The sequence below is a fragment of the Podospora bellae-mahoneyi genome, chromosome 2 (genome assembly GCF_035222275.1).
Source record: "Podospora bellae-mahoneyi strain CBS 112042 chromosome 2, whole genome shotgun sequence".
In the NCBI taxonomy this organism is placed as follows: domain Eukaryota; kingdom Fungi; phylum Ascomycota; class Sordariomycetes; order Sordariales; family Podosporaceae; genus Podospora; species Podospora bellae-mahoneyi.
Genome location: NC_085881.1, coordinates 1,940,623 through 1,965,459, shown reverse-complemented (window position 1 = coordinate 1,965,459; position 24,837 = coordinate 1,940,623). Strand labels below are relative to the sequence as shown.

At 50.9% G+C, this 24,837-nt stretch overlaps 8 protein-coding genes across 8 annotated transcripts; 5 read left to right on the top strand and 3 right to left on the bottom strand.

Annotated features, from left to right (window-relative positions):
* Window positions 1-414: 414 nt before the first annotated feature.
* Window positions 415-1,871, top strand: QC761_204550 (uncharacterized protein; the record flags this gene model as incomplete). Its single annotated transcript, XM_062876178.1, has 3 exons — window positions 415-795; window positions 853-1,068; window positions 1,120-1,871. The coding sequence occupies exons 1-3, from the start codon at window positions 642-644 to the stop codon at window positions 1,869-1,871; spliced, it is 1,122 nt and encodes a 373-aa protein (XP_062734753.1). The 5' UTR covers window positions 415-641.
* Window positions 499-4,557, bottom strand: QC761_204545 (uncharacterized protein). The gene is given in 6 exon segments (XM_062876177.1): window positions 499-1,894; window positions 1,905-2,455; window positions 2,509-2,862; window positions 2,925-3,071; window positions 3,126-3,476; window positions 3,527-4,557. The coding sequence occupies 5 exon segments, from the start codon at window positions 4,412-4,414 to the stop codon at window positions 2,114-2,116; spliced, it is 2,082 nt and encodes a 693-aa protein (XP_062734752.1). The 5' UTR covers window positions 4,415-4,557; the 3' UTR covers window positions 499-1,894; window positions 1,905-2,113.
* Window positions 4,558-4,728: 171 nt separating this feature from the next.
* On the top strand, window positions 4,729-6,184 carry QC761_204540 (uncharacterized protein). The gene is made up of 2 exons (XM_062876176.1): window positions 4,729-5,312; window positions 5,492-6,184. Exons 1-2 carry the CDS (start codon window positions 4,940-4,942, stop codon window positions 5,986-5,988), a joined length of 870 nt encoding a protein of 289 aa, XP_062734751.1. The 5' UTR covers window positions 4,729-4,939; the 3' UTR covers window positions 5,989-6,184.
* A 7,808-nt stretch (window positions 6,185-13,992) lies between these two features.
* Window positions 13,993-15,225, top strand: QC761_0035970 (uncharacterized protein; the record flags this gene model as incomplete). The annotated part of the gene is made up of 1 exon (XM_062872318.1): window positions 13,993-15,225. The coding sequence occupies one exon, from the start codon at window positions 13,993-13,995 to the stop codon at window positions 15,223-15,225; it is 1,233 nt and encodes a 410-aa protein (XP_062734749.1).
* QC761_0035980 (uncharacterized protein) lies at window positions 14,493-14,963 on the bottom strand (the record flags this gene model as incomplete). Its single annotated transcript, XM_062872319.1, has 2 exons — window positions 14,493-14,625; window positions 14,881-14,963. 2 exons carry the CDS (start codon window positions 14,961-14,963, stop codon window positions 14,493-14,495), a joined length of 216 nt encoding a protein of 71 aa, XP_062734750.1.
* A 272-nt stretch (window positions 15,226-15,497) lies between the features above and the next one.
* On the bottom strand, window positions 15,498-16,356 carry QC761_204470 (uncharacterized protein; the record flags this gene model as incomplete). The annotated part of the gene is made up of 2 exons (XM_062876175.1): window positions 15,787-16,356; window positions 15,498-15,729 (listed from the first exon to the last, which is right to left on the bottom strand). The coding sequence occupies exons 1-2, from the start codon at window positions 16,023-16,025 to the stop codon at window positions 15,498-15,500; spliced, it is 471 nt and encodes a 156-aa protein (XP_062734748.1). The 5' UTR covers window positions 16,026-16,356.
* A 47-nt stretch (window positions 16,357-16,403) lies between these two features.
* On the top strand, window positions 16,404-17,494 carry SOD2_1 (Superoxide dismutase [Mn], mitochondrial; the record flags this gene model as incomplete). Its single annotated transcript, XM_062876174.1, has 3 exons — window positions 16,404-16,804; window positions 16,859-17,329; window positions 17,390-17,494. Exons 1-3 carry the CDS (start codon window positions 16,670-16,672, stop codon window positions 17,492-17,494), a joined length of 711 nt encoding a protein of 236 aa, XP_062734747.1. The 5' UTR covers window positions 16,404-16,669.
* A 2,035-nt stretch (window positions 17,495-19,529) lies between these two features.
* On the top strand, window positions 19,530-22,383 carry QC761_204450 (uncharacterized protein; the record flags this gene model as incomplete). The annotated part of the gene is made up of 4 exons (XM_062876173.1): window positions 19,530-19,570; window positions 19,620-20,500; window positions 20,555-22,200; window positions 22,354-22,383. 3 exons carry the CDS (start codon window positions 19,530-19,532, stop codon window positions 21,874-21,876), a joined length of 2,244 nt encoding a protein of 747 aa, XP_062734746.1. The 3' UTR covers window positions 21,877-22,200; window positions 22,354-22,383.
* Between the last annotated feature and the right edge of the window lie 2,454 nt (window positions 22,384-24,837).

Below are 24,837 nucleotides of genomic sequence, written 5' to 3'. Positions count from 1 at the left end.
TACTCCCCATCCTACCTATGTTTATCACTCTGAAGCCATTGGATCCGTGACATAGTATCCTACCACGCAAGCCTGAATGTTATCGTGGGGGTTTCATCTATCAACAGCCCATTTTCTTCATCATAACCCTCGATCATTGGCTCTCCACGCGGAAGCGGCTCAGTCCGTGGTCACGCTGACAATCTCCCGCCCGAACTTAGACTGTTTCGGATGCTGTGTCCCGCTGGCTTGAGGCTCTGCTTATCATCTCTGCACAGTGTGAGAGACTTATTGTTGCACTTCTGCTTCATTCTTGGTCTGGCAACAAATGGCACGCTCGGTTAGCACACCATCCCAACCGCTCTGCATGTGTTCACATAAGCTACACCCCTGAAGCTTCTTCTTGGCCCGGCAGTTAGCTCAGAGCCTCGATTTGAGCCTCATAGCCTTGTGGAATAGGGGGAATACGCAGTTGAGCCGCATCGAGGGCATTCACGTTCATGAGCTGGATGCAATGGATGAAGGGTATATATGCAGACAAGAGTCCCGGTGAGAATGGGGGTCTTGAAGATCAAGTTCTGTACACACTACTCTCTCTCCAACCTCATCATACTTGAACTTCCAAGGGAGAAATTGCACGACTCAAGACAAGATTCTGAACAATGGACTGCCCTAGCTCCGCCGACTGGCCTAAAGAGCTCACCGGTGACCTGGCATGGACTGGTGCCGACTTTGAGTCCAACACTGATGTTTTCACTGACAAGCTCTCAAGCCAAGATATTGAGGAGCTCAACTCTGCCATCAAACACTTCCAAGGTAACACATGTGTCCCTCATATGCAGCCCACGTCATCAACTGACACTTGCCCACCAGCACTGGGGCTTTCCCGTGGCCATGCAGACCCTACCACATTCCCTCTTTCTCAGGGGCTCGCCAAACGGCTCCAGAAAGTCACGGACCATGTGTACAACGGCCGAGGATTCCACCGTATCCGTGGCATCAACCCCTCGGCTTACACAGACGAGGAATGTGTGATCCTCTACGCCGGCATCACCAGCTACATTGCTGATCAGCGTGCAAGAAACATTGGTGAGACTTCCTGCTTTAGAGACTGAAAGCAAAAGCTAAACTTTCACCAAGACCACATCCGTGACCGCTCCCGTGCCCAACTCTCGCAAAAGCTCAGCCCCCTCGAGCTCGCCAAGCCCATGACATTTCACACCGACATCGACGTCGGTGACATGGTCTCTCTCTTCGTCCAAAGCACTCCCCTCGAAGGAGGAGACCAGTATCTCGCCCCCATCGCCTCAATCTACAACGACCTCATGAAGCGAGACCCCGAAGTCTTGCGCATTCTCTCCGAGAATTGGTATTGGGAGCGCGTCCACCGCCCCGGCCCAAATCAAACCATCACTAGGACCTTCAACAGGCCCGTGATTGGGTTCCACAACAACCAGCTTCAGATCAATATGGCTGTTACGTTCTTGGGGGCGAATCCCGCCATCCCTTTCTCGCCTGATGCTCCACAGCTTACACCCGAGAGGATTGCTGCTCTTAATCGGGTCCAGGAGGCCGCTACGCGTGTCAACCTTCGGATTGTTCCCGAGGCTGGAGATTTGTTGTTCATCAACAACTTTGCTGTTCTCCATGCACGTGCTGGGTTTGTTGACTCGCCGGATGATGTGTGGAATCAGCGGTACATCATGCGCCTGTGGCTGCATGACAGCCACAAGGGATGGGAGTCCGCTCCTGTCTTGCAGAGGAAGTTGGACGAGACGTTTGATCTGAGTCCTGCTGAGAAGGCGTACTGGACCAAGGATGAGATGGACAAGGTTGCTCCTGGCATGAGGATCAAGCAGATGGGCATCTCTGCTAACCCGGACCATGACTGAGTTCTGGTGTGACTGTGCAGCGCGTGCGTGTTGGTGTAACAATGGTGCCGTCTGGGCCAGTGAAAGGTTGACGGTGGATTTTGCTGGTTTGTCGAAGGTTCTTTGCCGGTTCCTCGTGCCGCCTGAACGAAAGACTCGTCTGGTGCAAGCGGAGCTTGAAACTCGTTTTTGCAATGTCTTGGCTCGGAGGAGATAACAACAGGTATACTATAACTGTGTTTGCTGAAATTGAACGCCCCTCTCTACTTCTTGCCTGAGTCAACGTCATCGTCGATATAAAGTCGTGCTATCCACGCCAACGGCCTTACAGCATCGTTATCGAGCCCCTCTTTGGTCAATCGTCTGAGAGAGTCGAATCGGGTCCTGATGAAACCCGACATTTGTCGAGCATATTGAAGCGCCTCCTCATCCAGGCCGCAGTCGTGGCGCAACTCGGCCACGTGTTTCTCGTTCCAGGTGGCTGCGAATGGTACCATGCCTTTCAAAACAGCTCGATAATGATAAATCAGGATTCTTGCAGAGTATTTCCATTCATCGATCATTCTCGTGCCAATATTTCGAGCTTTTGACAATGCCTCACCACCCTGATCATCACCATTAGTGAGATTTCTGCAAGGTTTGTAAGATTCGTCCGTACCTCTGGTTCATACCGCCGAATGATGTCTATTTGGCGAGCATGCACTGTCTCCAAACTTTGAAGCAGCACGAATACTGTCAAGTAGACCTCGTACCAGCTTTTACGCTGGTTTTTGGTGAAAATTAGCTTTTTCAACTGCTTGACAAGGACTTCCATCTGTCCGTGCATGTAGGTAATTGCCATGTAATCCATCTGATAGTCAATCATTGATGGTACAGGGTAGCCACCGTTGAGTAGAAAATGTGGATTATGAAAATAAGGCAATTCAAGCACATTGTTTTCAGTCATGATCATTTTCGTTCGGGAGAAAAAGCTGGCTGCGCGGATGTTCATGGCAGTTGCTACAGCAGAGTCCTGTCACCGGCAATATTAGCCGATGATCACAGTTTCCTGAGAAGCTCACTGGAAGGGCTCACCCTGTATTTCAAGCAGTAACGTGTTGCTTCAGCAGTACTCAGTAGAATCATGTCGTCCAAAATACCGTCGAGACTCTCATCCAAGAGTGCTGCCTTGGTGGCTTCAATGTACCTTGCAACAGCAGCCACGCTTGCACCATCGTCGTACTGGAGTTTCAGTCAGTCAGCGATGACAAATACCCGGATCTCTAATGCACTTACACAGGCAAATGGTGTTGATATCATAGGAATGGACTTTTTTGGAGAAATAGACCATGGTTCTTCCATCACATCCCACTCGTAAGGTACGAACTTGCGACATTTAATGGTGACTGTTAATCCTGCTCCAGCGCCCTGTTTCTTGAACGGATATGACAGCGCTACGACTCTCGGACTTATGTCATCACCGGCCCATCTAATAGATATTGGCTCCGAGCGAATTTTTCCGGCCCTGGAATTTCCAGCCCGAAATGCAATGACGTTTTCCAGTGGCTCTCTATAACATGGTAATGAAAAAACTTTAGCGTTGGCAAGAGCTATTAAACATCGCCCGCAAGGCTCGTTTTCATCACACTATCACCGATGTTAGCACGTATCTGCCATCGACTCACAGTGCAACTCACGGCTTCTTTGAAGATCCTACATCGTAAGCATGCACCAATCCTCCTCACAAGCTTGATCTTCTTGCGGTCTTCGTCTGTGTTGGGCTTGCGCTTCCCTTTACGTGGCATCGAACTGGAAGCTTGGGCGTCTGGTTCAGTGTGGTTGCAAGGTGTCCCTTGAGGGTCGAGTCTGGGCAGGATGCTCCTAAAAGCTATGAAACAGTCATAGGATGTCACATTCTCTGTCGTCAACTGGGTTGACTTTGTTGAGATAGTGCGGTGTGACTTTGTCCGGGAACCTTTCTTCGAGTGTGGCAGGCTTTGTTTGGGTCGGATGACATAAGAACCAACCCCAACCCCAGCATCGCTCTGTCTTTCCACTGACGAGTCTTTGGAGAAGGCATTGTGTTCCCCGGTTGTTTGGTTGCTATAGTCTCCTGAATAACCGCTTGGGAGCGACTGCTGCCTCAAGGGTACTTCGGCCCCATCAGTTCCAGAGGCTCTGTCAGGGGAGTCAACAAGATGGGTCGATGGCAAAGAGATAGAATTATGGTCGGGTGTCGAAACGAAGTCCCATGATGGAACGCCAAGGCATGACAAACTTTCGATGTTAGCCGACACTGTTGTAGGAACTATCGTTGACACGGGTGTAGTAGTTCGCAGGGGTTCCTCCAAATCGAAATCGATGGACGAAGACTGAGGTGTGAGCGAGGTGATGTTGAGACCCTCGTCACCACTATTTGCGAGACTTGAAAGGCCTTGAAGGTCCTGGTGCAACTCCCAGCGAACCTCTTGATCTGCCTCCCACTGCTCAAAATCGAACATGGAATCGAAACATTCTGATGGCGCCAAGCCGGGGTCTGATTCGTTTGTTTCTGGGCCGGCGTGACCCTCTCCGTGGCCGGACATGGTTTTGGAATTTGCGAACAGGTAATGTAAGGATCAGAAGTTGGCAACTGTGGAACGTGACGGGCCGGTGGGAGGCTTAAACGCAATAAGAAACTGGTACATGTAGTATCTAGAAACACTTCCAGCATCAAGGGCCGAACTAAAAAGGTCAGACCATGCATGATGTGTGAGAAAAGTTCGCCAATAAAAGCGTCTGGGCGGGGTAGCTCCTTCGCCGGTCGAGCTCTGATTGACTCTGATTGGCCCCCAGAATAAGCACCTGGCATTTGTTGACTTCTGGGTCCCGCGAGGCTCGCACGGTGCAACACTGTATACGAACCTCAACCTCAACCCACTTCATCGACTGGAGCCTCGCCATTATTACAGATTGTGCCGCAAAGTTTGTATCTGGTGGACTGGTAATCCTAGACAAGGAATTTCTTCATAAGTTCACACAAAGACAGTTAATTTGTAACAAGATGGGAACTCACCAGTTTATTTTTCTCTTTTTCATGTTTTTCACGATCATTTGACATTGTTTGCCGCATGGATTTCCCTCCGCTGGGCCACCTGCGTATCGCAAGCCCCGACGATGTTCCTCGCATTAGCGTCGTGGCAACTGCCGCTTTTCGATACTCTCCTCTGTTCGAGTGGGAACGTCCCAATCATTCAAAGTACCCCGAAGACACACTCGAATCGTACCGCGCCCAATTCCTGGATGCCATCCAGAGCGACGATCATATAGTCTTGGTCCGGGAGGACGCTTACTTGCACGATGAAAACAACAAGACAGCTGCCATCATACCGGACAACACCGGTTGGACTACTCCCAAGGCTGGTGAACAGGTCATTGTCGGTGTTATATCCATTAAACTCGACCCAGGCTCTCCTCATGTTGGTAAATTGAAAAGCAATAATGGTAACGTCACTGCTTTTATTGCATTCATTGCCTCTTTTAACTCCTCCTATCTCAAAATCTCAACAGGAATTTTCGTCTATGGTTACAAATCACTGTGGCCACATCCAAATATTTATATACTTCTATTGAAGCTCAAATTGCATTTATGTGAACCTCATTTTAACCATCACGTCTCCCAGGTTGTTATCTCGCAACTCCACATAGCCTGAATCGAGATTTAAACCAACGCCACTATGACGAGTGGGGCCTTCTCTCTGCTACCGCCAAAAGGAAAAACAGAGTCCACAGACACTCCACCATCAGCATGATAGTTGTTCACCCGGCATACTGGAGACGTGGCCATGGCACTCAGCTGGCAACATGGGCTAGAGACCTCTCAAGAATGGACAGGATCCCTCAGTGTGTCAGCGCTGCGCCCATGTCCCAGTGTCTGTTCATGTCTCTGGGATTCCGGGAGATCGACGCAATTGTGGCTGAAGGAGATAAGGATGACCCTAGAGGAGTCAAAACACTGTTGCTGGAGTTCGGACGCGAATACCGCGGCGAGCCTTACCAACATCTGATTCTTCGTTGGATTGTCAAGGTTACAAAGGACTCACTGTTGGGGCTGGTGAGGTGGACACAGCGTACGTTGAATAGGATGCAGGTCCAGGGGAATGAGAAATGGATTTGGTGATTGTAGTTGTGGGACCAAGGGTAAAAGACCAAACACCAACTGGAAACACTCTTTGGGAGATTTCATGCATCAGAGAGGACATTATCACGCTGTTTCATAACCTCTCAAACCAGTCAGACATGACTTCAAGAAAAGGCGTTCTTTTCACTGCCTACTGTTGAATGAACTATTGAATTCATGAATATGATGACTGTCTGGGTACTTAATTCTGCTATAATTCTATCCTGGCCAGCACCTTGCCCTTGTGGTACGAGCTCTCAAGCCCATCATTCACATCATAGATATGGGAGGTGAGGAGCAGAGTCATAAGACCCAATCATCACGGATTCATGAACTTGACCCGCAAACTCAGCCAGAATACAAATATCAAAGTCCGTTTCCTGCACAATAGAAGCGTCAACAAGACTGTTTCTCCAAACAAACTAATAAAGAAACAAAGGAAAGGACGGGAAACAGGACTGATAAAAGGCAGATATTCAAGTACCTCTAATTCTCCGTGGAATGCCCCAGGCTCTTGTGGCAAATCTCTTGCTTCCATCCACAGTTTCTCATGAATATGAACCACGCCGTCGTTCATGTAACGCTTGATGAGATAGTGTGGGTCTTTTGGCTTTGGGGTTGGTTTCGACTGAGATGACACCTTTGTTTCAGAAGTTTTGGGTGTGACACTTTTTGGGGCAAGTGGGCAGCTCAACCAGTCAGCTTTCAGGTGAGGGTTGGTATTCGAGGTAGCCGACTTGGCTCCTTTTTGAATTTGAGTATTTTTATGACTGCTTGTGTGCGCCATTGAAACACTGAGGACCTTTTGATACAATGTAAAAGAAAGAAAGAAGTGATGAACCAAAAGACTGGGGTCCAGAGTCAGAGTAAGAGAACAGTGGAAAGATCATTGAATATAAGGTACATGTATTCACCTACCCCTACCTAAACACTATATTCCTACCTCAACGAACCAGACGAAGCCACATTTTCTCGTCTTCTGTGACTCAATTGCAATATCATGTGCCCTCTTTCAATGTGTTGATACCTAAAGAAGCTAGGTGCCAATTTGTTGGTTCACTGTTCATGATCAAGGTCTGCCGGGGGAGGAAAGCGCTAGGTCGCCGGTCCGGAAACCAACCAATCATCTGATTAGGGCGGCTTTCCCAAACCACCAAGGACTGTTCATGCTTACTTCAACATGCAGTGAGATAAAAAAAAATGGTGCATCGTGACGGTCTGAGAATAAAATTCCGAGGAGCCTGGAGGAGTGGGCTCCAAGCACCAGATCTCTCAAAGGTGGCATCGGCCACTGACCCATTGGAACTATTTCAAACGCAAGACCGCACATTGCACTCTTCATACTTGTAAGGAGACCCCAAATGTTTTGCACGAAATGCGTTGCCTACCTACCGACCCAGTTCTCTCCAACTGATACTACTAGTACATATAGTCTTCTTCATATCCATTGCCATCACCATCTTGCCCATCGTCATAGTCCTGCTCGTACTCCTCATTCTGCCCATATTCATAATTCTCATCGTCTTGCTCATCGTCCTTATCCTGCGCGTACTCATTTTCAACTCCATCATCCTCAACTCCATCATCCTCCGCTTCATCATCCTCCGCTTCATCATTCTGTTCATTATCGTCGTCCTGCTCATTATCATCGTCCTGCTCAATATCGTCATCCTGCAAGGCATCGCTATCTTGTTTCAGACTTCGGTCATCACCATCCCCAGCGAGTTCATCTCCACTGTCATTGTGATACCCGTATCCATCCTCATCGTCATCTCCATTCCCGTTTCCATCCTTGCTATTAGCCGTTCCGGTGTGGTTAGAGCCGCCTCCAGAGCTCTGCCCACTGACACTCTGGGCGTCATTGTCATCATCGTCACCATCACCACTGACTTGGCTCTGTGTGTCATCTCCCCATCCGTTTTCTTCACCATTGCCATCCGCATCACTTCCATTGTTCTGCTCTTCGTCGCTATCTTGATTTCCCCATCCATTGTGGCTCTGGTTGTCATCATCATCCCCAGAAACACTCGACCTCTGAGAATCGTCTTCATTTTCATCCCCATCGCCATCGTTGGAGCCACCTTCATCATCCAACTTTCGGTGCCCATCATCACTTGAGGCATAACCTTTGAAACTTCCTTCCTCGCCTGCCATGTTTCCCTCGTTATCGCTCTCTCCATCTCCTCCCGATTCGATATTACACTGCAGTCAACACTGCATGTTCTCCGCTCATTGTGCGCTTTGCTTTGCCGCAGAGCCTCACATGGAAGTTCTGTCAGTTCACTGTCATCCCTAGAACTGACCCAAAGCCGTGGGAAGAGGGTACCCAGAAGATTCCCAGGAAAGAATTCCTTCAATTGTCCCCTATTCTTCATCTCACCAAAGCTAGGCTGTGTTTGAAATCAAAAGCCCTCCTCAGACATTGTTACCTAGGTACTTTACCTAGGTAGGTAGCCAACTCTTCTAAACGATGGAAGCCCCAATGCATCTCACAGTGGGGTCTACTCGAACAATTTCAACACCACCAACACCATCGACAACAACAATGTTCTCAGCATCTCCTGCTTTTACCCCGATATTGAGTCCACCAATGAGTCCCCAGTGAGTCCACCAATGACCCAATACTCGCCTCCACTCTCCTCACCAGCATCACCTTTCGGCGTGAGGGCCAGCTTGTGCAGAACCGTGTCCACCATCTTCAAACCCGACATGAAATTCTCGGAGAAAGAAGTGGCCGGGCCAAAGCTCTCATGTCGGAGCACTGCAATAACAAGAGTCGAAAGTCCAAAGGAGAATTCACCTACAAAGACGCCAATGCGGTTCCCGTAAGTATCGCCGAGGGGAAAGCTCCCGATGCAACTCCGGCCCTTGTCTATGCCTTGCAGACCGACTGCGAAGCCAATGCTTCCATCAAGCGACGGAAGAGTACCAACCTCTTCAAGGTCACGACCGGCAAAGATCAAGAAGATATTCGCAGTGATGTTCTTGTGAGAGCCGTGCAGAATTGCTCATACGAGATCGGCTATGCACTCGCCCTGAAGGCGGACCAAGACGCGTTCGACAGAGCACTTCCGTTTGCCATCACCCAGAATGATACGGCCAAAGTGTCTGTTTTGATATCCGGTGGTGCGAATGCTGGGCCCCTGCATGAGCAGTTTTTGCATGTTGTGGACAACGGTCCGAATGACATGCTTCCCCTCCTGCTGGGAAAGCTTAAAGGAGCGTGCGGAGACTGCCGGCACAAGGGGTTGGTGAGGGCTTCAGCATCAGGCAACTACATGAAGGTTCCGAATTTGGTGGACGCACAGGCGGACCCAAAATTTGAGAATGCAGCTGCACTCAAAGCCGCGATATTGGGTCACCACGAAGATATTGCTGTCGCCATTGCGTCTAGAACCGAGATGGCATCTATCCCACTTATCTTGGACGCCATGGTGGGAGAAGCATTCACCGCTGGTCTAGACCGGGCCCTGATTGCTTGTCTACAGTCAGGGGCAAAAGGTCCTGTGAGAGATGAAGTCTTGCTTGAAGCTGTCAAACAGAGGCGGTCGTTTGAGCTCATCCAATTGCTTGTTCAACATGGCTCATCAATCAAGCATAAGAACGGGGCGGTGATACATGCCGCCGTTCAGAGCCGCTCTGTGCCGATGCTCAAAGCCGTGCTGTATGGAGGGCCGTCAAAGCTCACCATCTCTACAACAGTCGACTCGCTAGCTTCGGTTAGGTCGATTTCAATCATCCACGATATGGCCAGCCTTTTGCTTCCTGCTGGGTTGGAGGGAGAGCCAGTCAACAGATTGCTCGCCATATCGCTCCACGGGGATTCTCTTGAGGGCGACCCTACGTCACGGTCTTCATTGGTGCAACTCTTGGTACAAAGAGCCAATGCAGATGTCAACTTCAACGGAGGCCAGCCGCTTGTGCTCGCTTCGACAAAGGGGTGGCTGGGAATTCTCTCCGTCCTGTTGTCTGGTCCAGTCACTCTACAGTCACTGCAGGCTGCTGTAGCTGCTTCTATTGGCCTTGCAGATAGTGAGGTACGCCTTGGGATTTCAAACGACTACTGCATGCAGCTGGCTACAATCGCCAACCTCTTGAGCAGTCGGTGTTCCAAGTTGCTTGTAGAAACTTGGATCTATCACTCCTCAACCTTCTACCTCATCCCAGTCAGTCACCAAAAGAAGTCTTGGCTGGACTCCGCGCTGCTCTAGCAAATCCTAAGTGGCAAATTCCGGCTGGTCTCTCGACAATCCGCGCACTACTTTATCTTGGTGTTTCAGGGAGCGATGTCAGACAAGCCTTCTGTCATGCCGCCAAAAGGTACGAGCGGGATGCTTTCGAGCTCTTCGCTGCCTATGTCGACATTCGCACAGTCATTGATGCCTTGCAGGGTGTTATCCAGACTTCCAAGAACTGGCTCGCTCCGGACGACAAATATCTTTGGCTTGTCCATGATCTGCTCACGTGGGGTGGCCGAGGGAGAGAGCAAGCCAACCACGCCTTTCTTATTGCCATTGAGGCATATCTGATGCGCCGTTGTTCAGAGGCTATGGTTGAGACTATGCTCAGTATTGGACACGCCAATGTCAACTTTCAGTCTGGAGAGGCTCTGAAGCTGGCAGTTAGGGCTGGAAACACTGAAGTCTTGAGGATGCTTCTTGGCCGTGGGGCAACAGTGGACACCATTGAGGGTGCTTTCTTCGAAGTCATGGTTACCTCACTGACTGAAGAGACAGCACTTTTGTTCATCGACATTGTTACATCATCTGATGGTTCTAATGTTGTTCAGACGTTCAGAAAGACAATACCCCAACTCCGCACGCCAGTCAGGGAGTGTCTGGCGGCCCATCCTGGTTCCATCAAACTTGTGAAGCGCTTGATTAAGTTGGGCGTCAAATTCAATGTGACAGAAGCAACCTGGCGCTTCCGCACGCTTACCCGTACCAAGGTTGATGGGAAAATCAACTTGAAGGAATACGAAGACATGCTTAAACTCCCCGAATCACAAAAGCAGGATACTACTGGCAATGCTGTTCTTGCTTGGAGGCGACTGTTTAGGGTCCTCGAGAAAAAGCACAGAGATGCGGCAAACTTGCTGTGCTCTGTTGGAGTTCTTGACGTTCAAAGCATTCCAAAGGACTTCTTCCAAAAGGCCGATTGGAAGCTCACCCGGACATTGGAAGTATACGGCATGATCGAGAGGTCGGCGGACGACAGGTTCATTCGGGTAACTGGGATTGTCCGGCTCAGTCTGCAACGCTATCTGGAAGAAGCGAAAGAAAAGGGATTGGTTGAAGAAAAGGTACTTGACCAGCTTTCCCAAGCCCTCAAGGACGGCGATCATGAGTTGGATGACGCATTGCTTCCTAGCATCCTTGCTTCTCTGAGGTTCCAGCCAAAACACTCGGACGGGAAGAAGGCCGCTGCTATCCTACACCTGAAGGTTGCTCAGTACTACCAGCAAATTGGACGCTTGGAAGTAGCAAGAACACACTTCGAAAAAGCTCTTACACCCCGTCCGACAGACCCGCAACAACCTCCCAGATACTTCCTGACAGCCAAAGATGTCGAGACAGCCAGACAAGCCCTCGAAAATCTCGGCCTGGATCAGAAAATGATGCCTGTGGCTGTCAGTAAGAAACCATCATCCCGTGCTTGTTTCATCCCCAACCCTCAGGAGCTGCGCAGCGAGCTTCGGTTTCTAGAAGAGAGCTCTGGACGTGAACACACGAGCACAATTCAAAAGCTAGCGGAACTGGCTGTTTTGAAACTAGCCCACCAAAGCGCGAGACAGCGCAGCAAGACCAAGGCCAACAACCTCGCAAACACCCGCGGCCTCCCAGCACCCACGAGTGGATCTCCAGCTCCTGGTACACTTGGAAACAATGACCCTTCGGGCAACGGCTCTTCCTCTTCAACACCGCAGAGTGAAGACGCCCCTGAGGACGACCCGGCTGTCCTCTTTGAACGCCTGCTGGAATCAGCAATAAACACCCACGGCCCCAACAGCATGCGCACCGCCAACGCCCACTACTCCCTCGCCATAGCCTACGAGCGGCAGGAAGACTTCCCCAAATCTGAACAACACTTCTCAAAGGCCATTACCATAGCCCGCGACAGACTTGGCCCTGAAATTCCAGAGTGTCTCCGCATGTTGTGTGCCCTCGCTTGTCTCTACGCCCGCCAGGGAAACACACAGGCTAAGCAGATGTTCGCGCTCGCCTTGCAGAACCAGATCAAAGTCCTCGGGGACACCCATCCCGAGACCCTCATCACCCGACACAATGTTGCTTTGTTCCTCGAGGAAGCCGAGGAGTGGGAAGCGGCAGGACAGGAGCTGGAGATGATACTCGGGCTGCAGGGGTATTGGCTTGGGAGGGACGCCCCGGAAACATTACAATACGGCACAAAGCCTTGCCCTCAACTATGCTGCCAGAAAAAAGAGAAAGGAGGCGGAAGACTTGTTTCGGGCTACGCTCGCAACGCAGGAGCAAGTCTTGAAGGAGACGCACGTTGATATCAAGACTAACGCAGAGAGGTTGCGCGAGTTTTTGGAGAATGCACAAGGCGATGGAGGGAAGGGGGATAAGGGTGCGAAGAAGGAGGATAACGATAAGAAGGGGGTCAAGGAGGGGGAGAAGGGAAAGAAGTGATGTTAACCTAGGTAAGCTGGATGCGAAGCATATGTGTGCGAGTTGTGAGTCGTAAAACGGGGTAGAACGTGTTTTCTTTTCTGTCTCCTGCAGTTTTTTTTGGTTGCGATATCTTATTGGCTTGGTTGAGGAATATCAGGTAAAAAGTGAAAGAAAAAAAGAACGCCCGACTTGTAGCCCGTAGTTCACAATAATATCCAGTTTTTATTGCCAGTAGGCTCCAATGCGCAAGATCAACATGTGGATATCGAAGTGCAGACGCCCGAAAAACACCGAGGAACCAAGGTTTACAGGGGAGTTCTCGATGAGAATCGAACCCTGGTTTTTCTGGGCAACAGCAGACGATTGAGAGATTTTACACTCTCAAGTCGCCTTCTCACATCTGACCATGGCCAATCCTTGGAGAAGTGACATGAAAGTTAACGTTGCTTGGGAGGTGCTTCGGAGCTCTGAACTTAATGGCCGGAGAGTGTGGTGTCTGGCATCGATCCAACATGGAAAGATCATGGATGAAAATTGGCAACTTTGTGCAAAATTGTCACTGTTAGCGCTGCTATCAATCTAAGCATGGGTTTTGTGACAAGAGAAAGCTGGGCATGACCATTGGTGATGGCAGCTCTCTGATGTTGTCCAATTGCCCTTTTGGGACAAGCCGAGCGCTACTATTGGCTGAAGCTAGCGCAAAATGTTACGCCCAACGCGGTGTTCGCGCGTTGAAGGATATCTTCTTCTGAGCAATTGAAGGCCACCGATTGGGAATCGAGCCTCATCAGTTCTTGGAATGGGGACCAACCATTAGTTGCTTGCTGCAGGGAAACGCAACGTGTTCTGCCTGACTGTTTGATGTTGTGTGACACCGAGCTGAGCAATGAGGTGGCTCACCGAGCCGTGGTGCTGCAGTTGAATGCAATTGTAACCAGAACTCGTTACAAAGAAACAACCCATTGTTTCAACGACTTGAGCAAACTCGCAAATGTGCAGAATCCAATCTGATATAGTGTTGATGGAAGTGCGACCTGATGGACAGCTACCAGAAAACGTGGCTCCCTCAACGGCGAATCAAGCTCGCGCCCTGACAGGTGGATCATAACGTGGCTGTGCCTGAAAATGGCTGCGTCAGCCACACTTGCCCCATTACAGACCCAGCCCCCTGACTTCGAGCGCCGGCTCAGGGATGCCGAACTATCCACACCTTGAAACCAGGCAGCCCAAGATGCAGGCCCACAACCGCCAGCGCGCGCAGTTGCAGTCACGCACCAACAGTGGACTCAGCGGCTACTTCAGGTATATATCTTGAAGTTGCCCACAGTCTGCTGGCCGATGTCTTTGCTCGACAACCAGCTCCAGCGCCATGCCTATCTTTGCCAACACCCCCGAATCTCGCCTCGGCCGTTCCGACTCGAAAGATCCAGGGACGACATGTCGAGGAATCACAGGCAGCGGCCGCCCATGTAGGCGCTCGCTCCTCAGTGATGATGCCCCTCCCCCGCCAAAGTCCAAGAGAAACAAACTCCAAGTCGACGACCCGAGCGATCCAGACTTGTACTGCTGGCAACACAAGGAACAGGCGGCCATGTCCGCCCACTCGAGCCCCGGCCCGAAGCTGTCTCATACACCGATACTGGAGGGACGAACGAGCATAGACACTCTTGCGGAGAGGCTAGGTCTTGTGAAGACACATTCTGAACCTAGGCCCAGCAATTACAGCGGCGGATACTCCCAGTCAGCGCGCCCAGAAAAGAAGAAGGGCATCACCTGCTGCTTCTGCTTTACACTTCCGCTCGACGATCTCGTGCCTCCCCCTCGCCCTCAGCCAGTGCCACTTCAGAAGCCTACATCAGCCTCGGTGCCTTATAGGCCGAGCGGGAACAAGCCATCAAGACCAAGTTCGGCCAGGCCTCCTTCTGCGCGTCCGACATCTTCGCAAAAGAAGAACCATGCCGCGTTGATTCCCGCGGATGCGCCCCCCGAAACCGCCGCGAAGCTAGCGAAAGAATTAGCCAAGCCCTTCTCGGAAAATGACGACCCTGGCTATATTTACATCTTCTGGCTGACTCCAGAGTCCCAACCTTTGACCCCCGCAGCGGAGACCGCTCGCTCCTTGCTATCAACATCTGCTCGACCATCAGGCTCCAGGACAATAAGCGACATGCTCGCCTCGTTTGCCGCCTTTATCGACGACGACGACGATGACAGACCCCGTCCCAGCAGTGGTAATGGAAGAAGTTCGCACACCAACAAGAAGATTCTGTTGAAGATTGGTCGGGCTACCAACGTCCAGCGCAGGTTGAACGAATGGCAGCGGCAGTGCGGGTATAACATCTCGCTTATTCGGTACTATCCCTATGTCCCGTCCAACAGCACAACTACGACGGAGCGCAAAGTACCTCATAGTCACAAGGTGGAACGCTTGGTGCACATTGAGCTAGATGGTCTTGGGCTGAGAGCTGGAGATCGCGGCAAGTGCGAGGCTTGTGGCAAGGAGCACCGGGAGTGGTTCGAGGTTGAGGCGAGCAGGAAGGCGGTTGAGGTGGTGGATGATATTGTGAGGAAGTGGTCGGACTGGGACGAGACCCAGGCTTGATGGACGGTTTGTGGTTTGGAGTTTGGGCGGCATGGCATTTAATCTTCAAGAGGTCATCACACGGCAAAGAGCCGTAAGCGTCTGCATATATCGCGATTAGAAAGGCATTTTGAAGCCATTATTCTTTGTTGACCAAACAAACACTCCCCTTGATCCAAGCCACAAACGCCGGTACCAAGCATCCCAACCTGATCCTGACCCGACCCAATGCTAATAAGCCAACCACGACGTTCAACGTCTCTGACAAATACAAAAAAGTGCTGCAGCAACACTCAAAGAGAAGCCATGCTTTCCGGCAGCGCATTGAACCCGATGATACCATCAGCCAGCACCTCATCGCCTCTGGTCATGGAAACTCTCCGTCCGATGATGCCTATTCCAACCACAAGTGACAGCTCCTCTCGGAGCGCAACCTCATAGTGTGCGTCTATGGATGTGCTTGGGAGAGAGAATTGCTGGAGCAGTCCGGATTCTCGGAAGGGTTTGCTCATGTCGCCCGAGACACTAGAACTTCATTAGTCTCTGGATGAGAGATGGTAGTTAACAAGGTGGTGAGCATACTGGATGGATACTAGAACATCTTCATCATCCTTCTTAGATGGCACTGGTGAAGAGGATCGTGAAGAACAGGCTGAGCCTGATGAAGGAGACGAGAACCGGACGTGGGTAGCGCTTGAACTGGAAGGAGTGGATGGATTGTGGAAGAGGAGGTTTCCTAACAGTTGGCGGGTGGAGGACGAGTAGAAGTCTACACGAGCACCGACTCTGGGGAGGTTGGAGGGGGTTTCTGGGCCGCACATTTCGTTGGTTGTGATGTAGATATTTGAAGCTGGGATTGAAGATGAGCAAACTCAAGATGATGGGACACAGTTGTATTTATTCTAGCTATCAAAGTAGTTCCATCCTACTTCACCTGCCGGGATACATGAGCTTCCCGCTCGCCTCTCGTTGCGCGCATATCTCAAAGGTGTCTCAAGATGCAGAAGGCCAGGCCATCAAGGTTGGTGAAGGGCAGGGCCATCAAGGTCGGGAAGCAGGGTTGTGTGAGGGCGACCCGTGCCAGAAATCTGGGGATGTGACCCAGGGTTGTAGCCATCTGACCAATGAGATGCTATGACACTGCTTGGCGGCCTGTTTTGGGAAGGGGATGCCCCACCATGATCCGCAACGCTGCAACGCTCAGAGATCCGGCCGCGCGACAAGAGGGACGCGGTCGATTGAGCATGTTTGCGCGGGTTGGTTCAGAGTGACAAGGACAACGCTCACAAACCGTTCGCCATCACCGAACTGTCGTCCGCTGTCAATACCGCATTGTCGGTATCTCCACAAGGAAAGCAGAAGACAGCTGATCCGCGGAAGACTGCGTTGAGCACGTTTCACTTTTGGGGAGCTTTCATTCGTGGACATCTCTGGGGATCTCTGGGGACCTTGATAGCTGGCAATCATGGTCAACTTTGACAATATCTTGAAGTATCTCGCCGTCCAGGCGCCTTTGAGGGCCTTCTCCGGCGAGGACTTTAACGCTACCAAGATGGCTGTTCAAGAGTACACCCTGCCGGCATTGCCATATGCTTACAATGTAAGTCTTGACTGCTCCGTCTGCTAGGTGTCATGTGCTAACACTGAATTGCAGGCTTTGGAACCGCACATTTCAGCCCAGATCATGGAGCTGCACCACAGCAAGCACCACCAGGCCTATGTGACAAACTTGAACAACGCTCTTAAGTTGCACGTTGCTGCTGTTGGCGCAGGCGATATTGCCAGTCAGATCGAGATGCAGCAGGTCATCAAGTTCAACGGTGGGGGGCATATCAACCACTCGCTATTCTGGAAGAACCTTGCCCCCGCCGAGAGCGAAGAGACAAAGCCCGAGGCTGCAAAAAAGCTGGTGGCTGCTGTCGAGAAGACCTGGGGCAGTCTGGACGACTTCAAGAAGGCTTTCTCTAGCACCTTGCTGGGGATTCAAGGAAGTGGCTGGGGCTGGCTGGTCAAGGACAGTGCGAATGGGCTGCGGATCGTGACCACCAAGGATCAAGATCCGGTGGTTGGACGAGATGTTCCCGTGTTTGGTGTCGATATGTGGGAGCATGCTTACTATCTTCAGGTAATTTTTTTCCGAGCTCTTTTCTTTGCTGTATCTTGAAAGCTAACATCCGGTTCCTAGTATCTCAACGGAAAGGCTGCGTATGTCGAGAATATCTGGAACGTCATCAACTGGAAGACGGCCGAGGAGCGCTTCTTGGGCACCAGCGAAGCTACAAAATTGTAACGTTTCCTCGTAGGGTAGGTATTTTGTTGGATATGTTGTTCAGCGGTCGTTCGAATATGACATCAAGACATTCTCAGTTCATCATCCTCGCTCCTCCAAGACACCTAGGCCTCCGGGTTTGTGCATCCGTCATTATCGTGTCCAGGATCATCCCCTCACTCCCAGTCACAGGTTTCAGAACTCGATTTCTTTCAGCAGCTTTCTCACCGAGACCACGAGTTCTCGAGCCATCTGTCGAGCCCCAGTGTCCCTTGAACCGTCGATGTTCCGCACCGGAGAACACAAAACAGACGCCAGAAACTTCTATTACTTACCAAAATAGCAGCTCAGATTGTTCTCGGAACTGGCGAGTCTGACCACTATCCCCGTATTCTCCGATCGGGATGGTTGATGGACAGGCCCGACGTCCGTCACTGAGGCTTCCGATCCCGAGTCTCCAGGTTTCTTGGCCTCCTGATCACCGCTTCAATACTTTAATGCACGACTCCGTCCACGACAGCATCCTCATTTATCTGACGTGCATCTCATTTGCTTGGAAACACGCCGCCAGTCACCCCGGGTCCTGGATCACCGATCTTCAGGCATGACAGGTAACGCGCACAGCAGACGTCGTCAACATGCAAGATCTGGTGGGCCCCTTTCCAAGGCCGTTTCCGCAGGTCGGTCCACCAATTTTTTTGGTGAAAAAGCCCGCTTATTCGGTTGTACTCCCTGGGCGTTAGCTATGGCAGCCGCATCGCCCGTCTGTGATGGGGAAGCACGGCTTTCGTGTCGCCTTGCCATCGGCCAGCCGCAGGTCAGCCGCTGCAGGAACGAGGAGAATCAGAGTCATGAACAATACGAGTGCCTTTCCACAGCTGGAGCTGTCTCTGTTTGACTCAACTAATACCGTGCATTCATCGCTGTGCCCGCCATGCTATTTTTCCATCGCTCGTGGCAGACATGCGGGTGTATTCCTTTCCACGTGGAGGTCGGTGTATCTTGACTTTCTGCTAACATTTTTCGCAGTTACTATTGTCGACGCTAGGTGAACAGAGATGGATTGTTCCGTGATATATCTTGATAAATGGCAAAGTTGGGTATGCGTCGGCAGACCACAGCTAATCTTGACACCACATGTCCTCTCATGCGCGTCGACTGTGGCTGTCCCTGACACCTAGCAGCTACCCCTGCAAAAGACAAGCCAACCCTGTATCAAGACATTCCGCTGGCAACGACGAACTGCTTGTTTAGATCCCAGACTTCTTTTCTAGAGTCTGTGACATCTACTCTGAGACCAACGAGCAACCAAAATCGTTTCCAGCCCCCGTTTCTTACCAATACCGAGCGTCGAGCCGCGCATGGTACAACCAACCAGCAACCCTACTCGTCATGTAACAGCCATCATATAACGTTGAAAAATCTTTTCGGCTATCTCGCATTCCCTCCCGGTGCAGTGCGCACGCCACCGGTAGTATATGCGGCCGTGAAAAGCATCGGGACGGTGCAGCTGTATGCAAACGGGATTCAGCAACAGCTGAATGGCTCGCTTGCAGAGGACTCACCAGGATTCCCCGGGTCTCTGTTTAGTCTTTTCCCTTTCGAGGCTGTTTTAATGTCACACAACGCCGTCTCCAAAACGTCCTTTCCTTGGCGAGATCGGTTTGCCTTTGGCAACGGTCGAAGGTGGCGCACCGTGGAAACACTCACGACACACTCCAGGTGCGTCCTTTCATACCGGCGGATCAATACATTTCAAGCCACATCGGTCTGGCTCCTTTCCCAAATGAGTGCAAACATGAGGTTGGTGACATCTTGCTTGGACCGGGGTTGTTCCTATGATGAAGGGCAAACTCGGCCGTTGACGGGGGCACAGCTCTGACCAAACAGGAGGATGGGAAACGAAACATGTTGCTGGTTGTGGAATGATATAAGAAGGTCATGAGGATGCTTTTTGCGATGGTTCTCTTCTTCTTCAGCCAGCAGGTCGCTTTCCTCCGTCCATTCAGAGGTGCCGCTACGTTCTTTTAGCATACGATAAGGCTCTACCGCCGCCATGTTGGGAGGTATTCACTCGTTGGCTCTGTTGAGTCTTGGGTATGTTGACTTCTTCAACTCGCATGACACAGTAACTGATCTTCAATAGCCATGCCGTTGCTTTAGCGCACATTCCTGTTGACCGCGGACATGTTGTCCATGCCGAATCCACAAAGACCGTTACAGAAACAGTGACAGTTCGCATCGGCTCTTGCACCCCTACCTATGCTACGACTACGGTCACAGTCTATGGCGGTTGCTCTTCATCCCGTGCTGCTCCCACTACGACTTCCTGTACACTTGGACACACGGTCTCCAACCTTCCAGGAAGCTCCTCGCTGTCCTCATCTGCATGGTTCAACCACACTTCAGCACCCCTTTCCACCACCGGCATCGTTGGCCCGACTGGTGGGACAGCCCCGACAGGAGGCACAACCTTGCTTCCATCATACGCAAACTCGACCTATGTCTGGAGTAGCCGCACCAGTCTTCCTAGCAGTGGTACTGCTCCCTGGGGTACTGCTCCCTGGGGCACTGGACCCAGCGATTCACTTGCGTCTGCTACACCAACAGGTCGCTGGAATACCACTGCTCCTGTGGTGTCAACTGGAGTCAGCACAGCACCTATGGAGACATTCCCTTCCATCACGGATGACCTGACGTCGACTGTTGCTGCCAGTGTCTCCTCGGTTCCCACTGGTTCCAGCACAGAAGGCGTCGATCCAGTTGGGACCACTTCTTCTGTGGCCACCGAGCTGCCGGTGACCTCTGAAGTCGACTCGACTAGCTTTGTGACTTTGACCTTGACGTCGTCCGTCTTCGCCACAGTCACGGCGCCCTCCACTTCTCGCTGGATTCCTTGGCCAACAGGCACTGGTGGTACTGGATATCCCTTCCCTCACCCGAGCGGGACTGGTATCTGGAGCAACCATACCTCTGGCTCCCCGTACTCGTACCAGCCGAGCGTGACGTATCAGACGACATCGTCAGGTACGTGTTGCACGATGACTTCTGTGTGAACATCAGTAGCTAACTCATTGGCAGTTCGAACGGGTTCAGACACCGACACTTACGAGCCAACATACATATCCTCAACCACAGCCAGCGAGGTGATTGTCACTCCTATTTCGTCATCTCGCGGCTTCACGGCTCCCACGTCCTGGAGCGTGAGCACCCTTTCCAGCTCTTCTGGTGCCGAAACAAGCACCTATGATCCGATCTCCGAGACCGAGCCGGGCAGTCCTTCGACATCGATTACTGGTCTACCCAACTCCTCGTTGCCCACAGTTGCCCCCTCATCTGAAGGCTCTGCAGCTACGACCGGAACCAACGACCCTGTGCTGTCCTCCTCTTCTGCTCTCCCCACCGACAACACGTCGATCAATGGCTCTACTATACCGACTACGAGAACATATATCGAGCCAACATCGTCGGAGCCGACCATCTTTACAACAGGCACCGCTGACCCTATCCTCTCTTTCACTTCCACCCTCACTTCCGGTGCCACATCTCGGCCTGTTTTCGTCAACACTACAACGACCAGAGCTGAGACTTCCATTCCCACTTCGAGCACCACCAGCAGGCCTGTTTACGGCAGCTACACCTTCTCTTTCCCTTCTAGCTTGAACCGCTCTTCCACTGTCTCGTCTGGCACGGCCAGTGTCGACCCTACTTACACCACTGGAAGCGTTGATCCCACTGGAGTAACTTCGTCTTCATATACCACCACTTCAGCCACTTTGTCAGAGACTGTGATTGTTGACCCAACAGCCTCGTACACCACCTCCTTCCCCTTAAGTGAGACTGCAAGCGTCGACCCCACTGGAGCCTCTACCTCCTCTTACGCCACCTCTTCATCTCCCTTGTCCGAAACAGCAGTTGTCGACCCAACAGCTTCTTACACTTACACCTCCACCACCTCGGCATCGGTCATCGACCCCACAGCGTCCTACACCTCCTCAGCCCCCATCTCAGAAACGGGATCCGTCGACCCAGTCTTCACAACTTCCACTTCCAGCATTCCCTTCTCAGAAACTGGCACAACCGAGCCCACACTTCTCCCATCTACGTCATCCCATCAATACTCCAACACAACCACACCCGCTACTGAAACCGCCTCTGTCGACCCAACCGGTGTGACCACAGAGTCCAGTGCCGCCCAACCAACCACCTTCTCGACTCTGACCGCAACCACCACCACTGCTACCTCTGACGAAACAACCAGCACCCCGACTGAGACGCCTGAGCCTGGGTATGGATATGGAGGGGGTTATGGCTATGGGTACTGGAATCGCTATGGAGCGGCGAGGTGGGGGAGGGTGAAGGCTGTTGTTGAGGGGAAGGGGAAGGGTCATCCTGGACATTAGCACAGTCACGGGGAGAGAGAGCAAGCTTGTGAGCAGGTTGATGGTAGAGTGAGATTGGCGAGGGAAGTAATGAGGGAAAATGGGTAATTATTGGGGCGGTAAAGAGAGAGATTGAGATTTAGATTACTATTCTTTGGAGATATTTTACAGATTGGAATTTACTTTGTTCTTGTTCTGATGGTTGATTAACAGTTAAAGGTTGCGGCTGTTAGTTTTGGCTCATCATTGTGGGTTTGTGATGGGGGGTGGGGGGTGGTGTTTTGTTTGATCTGTTGTTCTTTCGTCTGATATTTTTCTGTTCTGTTATTGGGATTGAGTCAAATGGTAGGTTGCTATCTCTCTCTCTCTCTCTCTCTCTCTCTGCCTTTTTGGTGAGGATTGGTCCCAGAGAGCTTGCTCTTTCTGTCTTTTCTGTTCAATGCTGTTTTGATTATCGAATTTTGTTATGTTCCTGCTTATATAGCTCGGTCAGTCTAGTTCATCGATTACCTTCGTTACCTTAAGGCGCTATATTGGCTTAGGCAATCTATTATTCCTGTAAACAGCACACATTGTTACATTTCCCAAAGGTCTAACTAGGTACCGCGAATTTATATAGCAACCTTTTGTATGACCGTTCCAATCCTTCTTCAACCCTAACACCCAGGTGCTTAACTTGAGAGAGGACTGAACAAAATTCGTCCCAGCTTAAGAGAACGGTTTCTGGAGATAACCAATTCTTAAGATACCAAGCTACAAAAAAACACAGACATAAGGCCGTTTTGTTATGAACAATCGGCGACCGACTTGTGGGTTTCCATAGTCTTCTAGACTATCACCCCGAGGGGAATGCGGCGGAAGTCTGGCAGCTTTAACAGCATCACTGCAAGCGACTCTTGTTACGCAGCCGATACCTCACCCGGTATGGCATCCCGGTCCCGGGTGTATATCCACCTAGAAGCCGTTCATGGTTTGTGGAAGATATTCATGGACCGATTCCATCTCTTGTTTCCCTAGACTCTTTTTGGCGAATTCATCAAGGCGGTGGCCAGCACAAAACGTAGCTTGATAAATAAAGCCTCTGCTGTTACTGCAGAGCAGATCCACTGCCGTCGAATTCTCGCCACTACGAAATACCTGGTTCCCACCTCGGGTCAAGAATACTCTGACAAGATAGAATGGAGGAAAAGCCTGAAAACGTGGGGAAAGCAGTGCGAATCCCGTCTGCTTGCCGAGACCCGGGGTTTCTTTGGGGGGGCAAATATGGTTTTTTTTGGGAGTGCAGGATTTGGATTTATGCTGAATACGTTTTGAACCTTCCACTGTTATGCAGCAAGCCGGCAACCATAGCTGACTTCTTTAATGCAAAGTATTGTTTTCACTTTGTTGAATGTTTGATCAGAGAGCATAGGGTTGTGCATTGCTTGCAAACAAGTAACAAGTACGACCAAACACCTGCCTGGAAAGTATCTGATGTAGTGGCAATAAGAAGTAAACAATGAAGCCGAAGGAATTCACCATCAGTCCGCGTTTGCCTTGTTTGGACTGGTTATTTATTATGGCCCTGCGAGTTTCACGTTTCTTCTTGTTACCTATTCTCCCCTTCGATCCATCCCTTACCAACTTTACAAACTCACATCCTCTTCCACCTCCATTGGGAATCATCAAGTCAACAACTATGACCTTCGACAACCACGAGTGTGCTTTTGCACCGGGCCGGATACTTATATCCAATACCTCGAGAACTATTTAAAGCGGAAGAGCTTAGACAAGTTGCTCAATTTCTATTGTGTTAAGAAGCTTTTCTGCAAAGAATCAAACCAGATGTCTTTTCAAACCCCCAGTTCCGTTATGGTGCATGACCTGGACGGCATGAACATCTGCAACAATCATAACATCGCTGCCTACCAGGTATGCTTCCACTACTTCGAAGCGAAATACAACTGTGTTATGTCATCGCTAACTCATCCTTTGCTCACAGATCCCTCTTGTCATGCGTGGAGACGCTTTGGACCTTTACGCACTTGTCAGATTTGCCCACTATTGCGATTCATACAAGTTCCGACACTCTAACTTTCGTCTTAAGTGCGGTCCAATTGTCAAAGTATGTCAATTCTTAATACCTTCAGTCCCTATCACCCCACTAAATGGCTGCTCTGTTGTACTTATCTAGGACCTTCTCACTGGCTTCCTGGTGGCCGTTCGCAAAACACTCGCTTCAGCGCACGATTCACCCAGAAGCTCGGACGATCTTCTTCGTGAGCGAAAGAAGCTGAGCGCCATTCAGTTTCTGTTCCCAGCCGGTCCGATGCGCTGTAAAGCCGTCGCCGAGTGGGAATGCCGAAAGGCCCTTCGCCTCCTCCCTGGGGATGCTGGCTTTTTAGAGTGGCGTAAAGCCAAGACTCAGTTTCGAAGGAATCTTTTGCGTGATCTTTGACGACCAAATATATGAGGATAATCCTCTTGAACTGGGTACTTATGAGAATGATGACTTCAAGGAGATTGCCGCGGCCTTCCTGGATGCCGAGTGCCCTCCCGTCATGATGGGATACTTAGTTGGCATGGAAGTCGACAGAGGAATACCAACGTAGCATGAGGTAGAACGCTCGGGTTGGGAAGGGAAGCTGAGACCTAGTTAGATACCCAGCTGGCAAGCTAAAGTCCACAACTTGCTGGGATGTTCTAATACAAACCTTCTCCATCCCAGATTTCAAATATCATCATCCCGGATTTCAAAAGGTCAGCCCACTGCAAAGTGTCAGCCGAGCCATGTAAGAAGTACCTATAGACCTTCACCAAACATATGATGCAAGGTAAAATAAGTTGTTCTTCGTGGAGACAAGGAGCAGCCTCCTTTCTTATCCTGGCTCGCGAGCTGAGGGCTTGTTCGGCTTTCCACTCGACTGAACGACCTCCACAATCAAAGTCCCGGATATTAACAGTTCCATCATTTGATGTGTCATCGAGTGCGTGGAGCCCCAT

What these genes read in the sequence shown, in the direction of transcription:
- QC761_204545 (XM_062876177.1), bottom strand. Translation starts at nt 4,414, where the DNA reads ATGTCCGGCCACGGAGAGGGTCACGCCGGCCCAGAAACAAACGAATCA. An exon ending in GTAGGATCTTCAAAGAAGCC is followed by an intron (nt 3,477 to 3,526) that starts GTGAGTTGCACT and finishes CATCGGTGATAG; the next exon opens with TGTGATGAAAACGAGCCTTG. An exon ending in TATCAACACCATTTGCCTGT is followed by an intron (nt 3,072 to 3,125) that starts GTAAGTGCATTA and finishes CTGAAACTCCAG; the next exon opens with TACGACGATGGTGCAAGCGT.
- QC761_204540 (XM_062876176.1), top strand. Translation starts at nt 4,940, where the DNA reads ATGGATTTCCCTCCGCTGGGCCACCTGCGTATCGCAAGCCCCGACGAT. An exon ending in TAAATTGAAAAGCAATAATG is followed by an intron (nt 5,313 to 5,491) that starts GTAACGTCACTG and finishes CACGTCTCCCAG; the next exon opens with GTTGTTATCTCGCAACTCCA.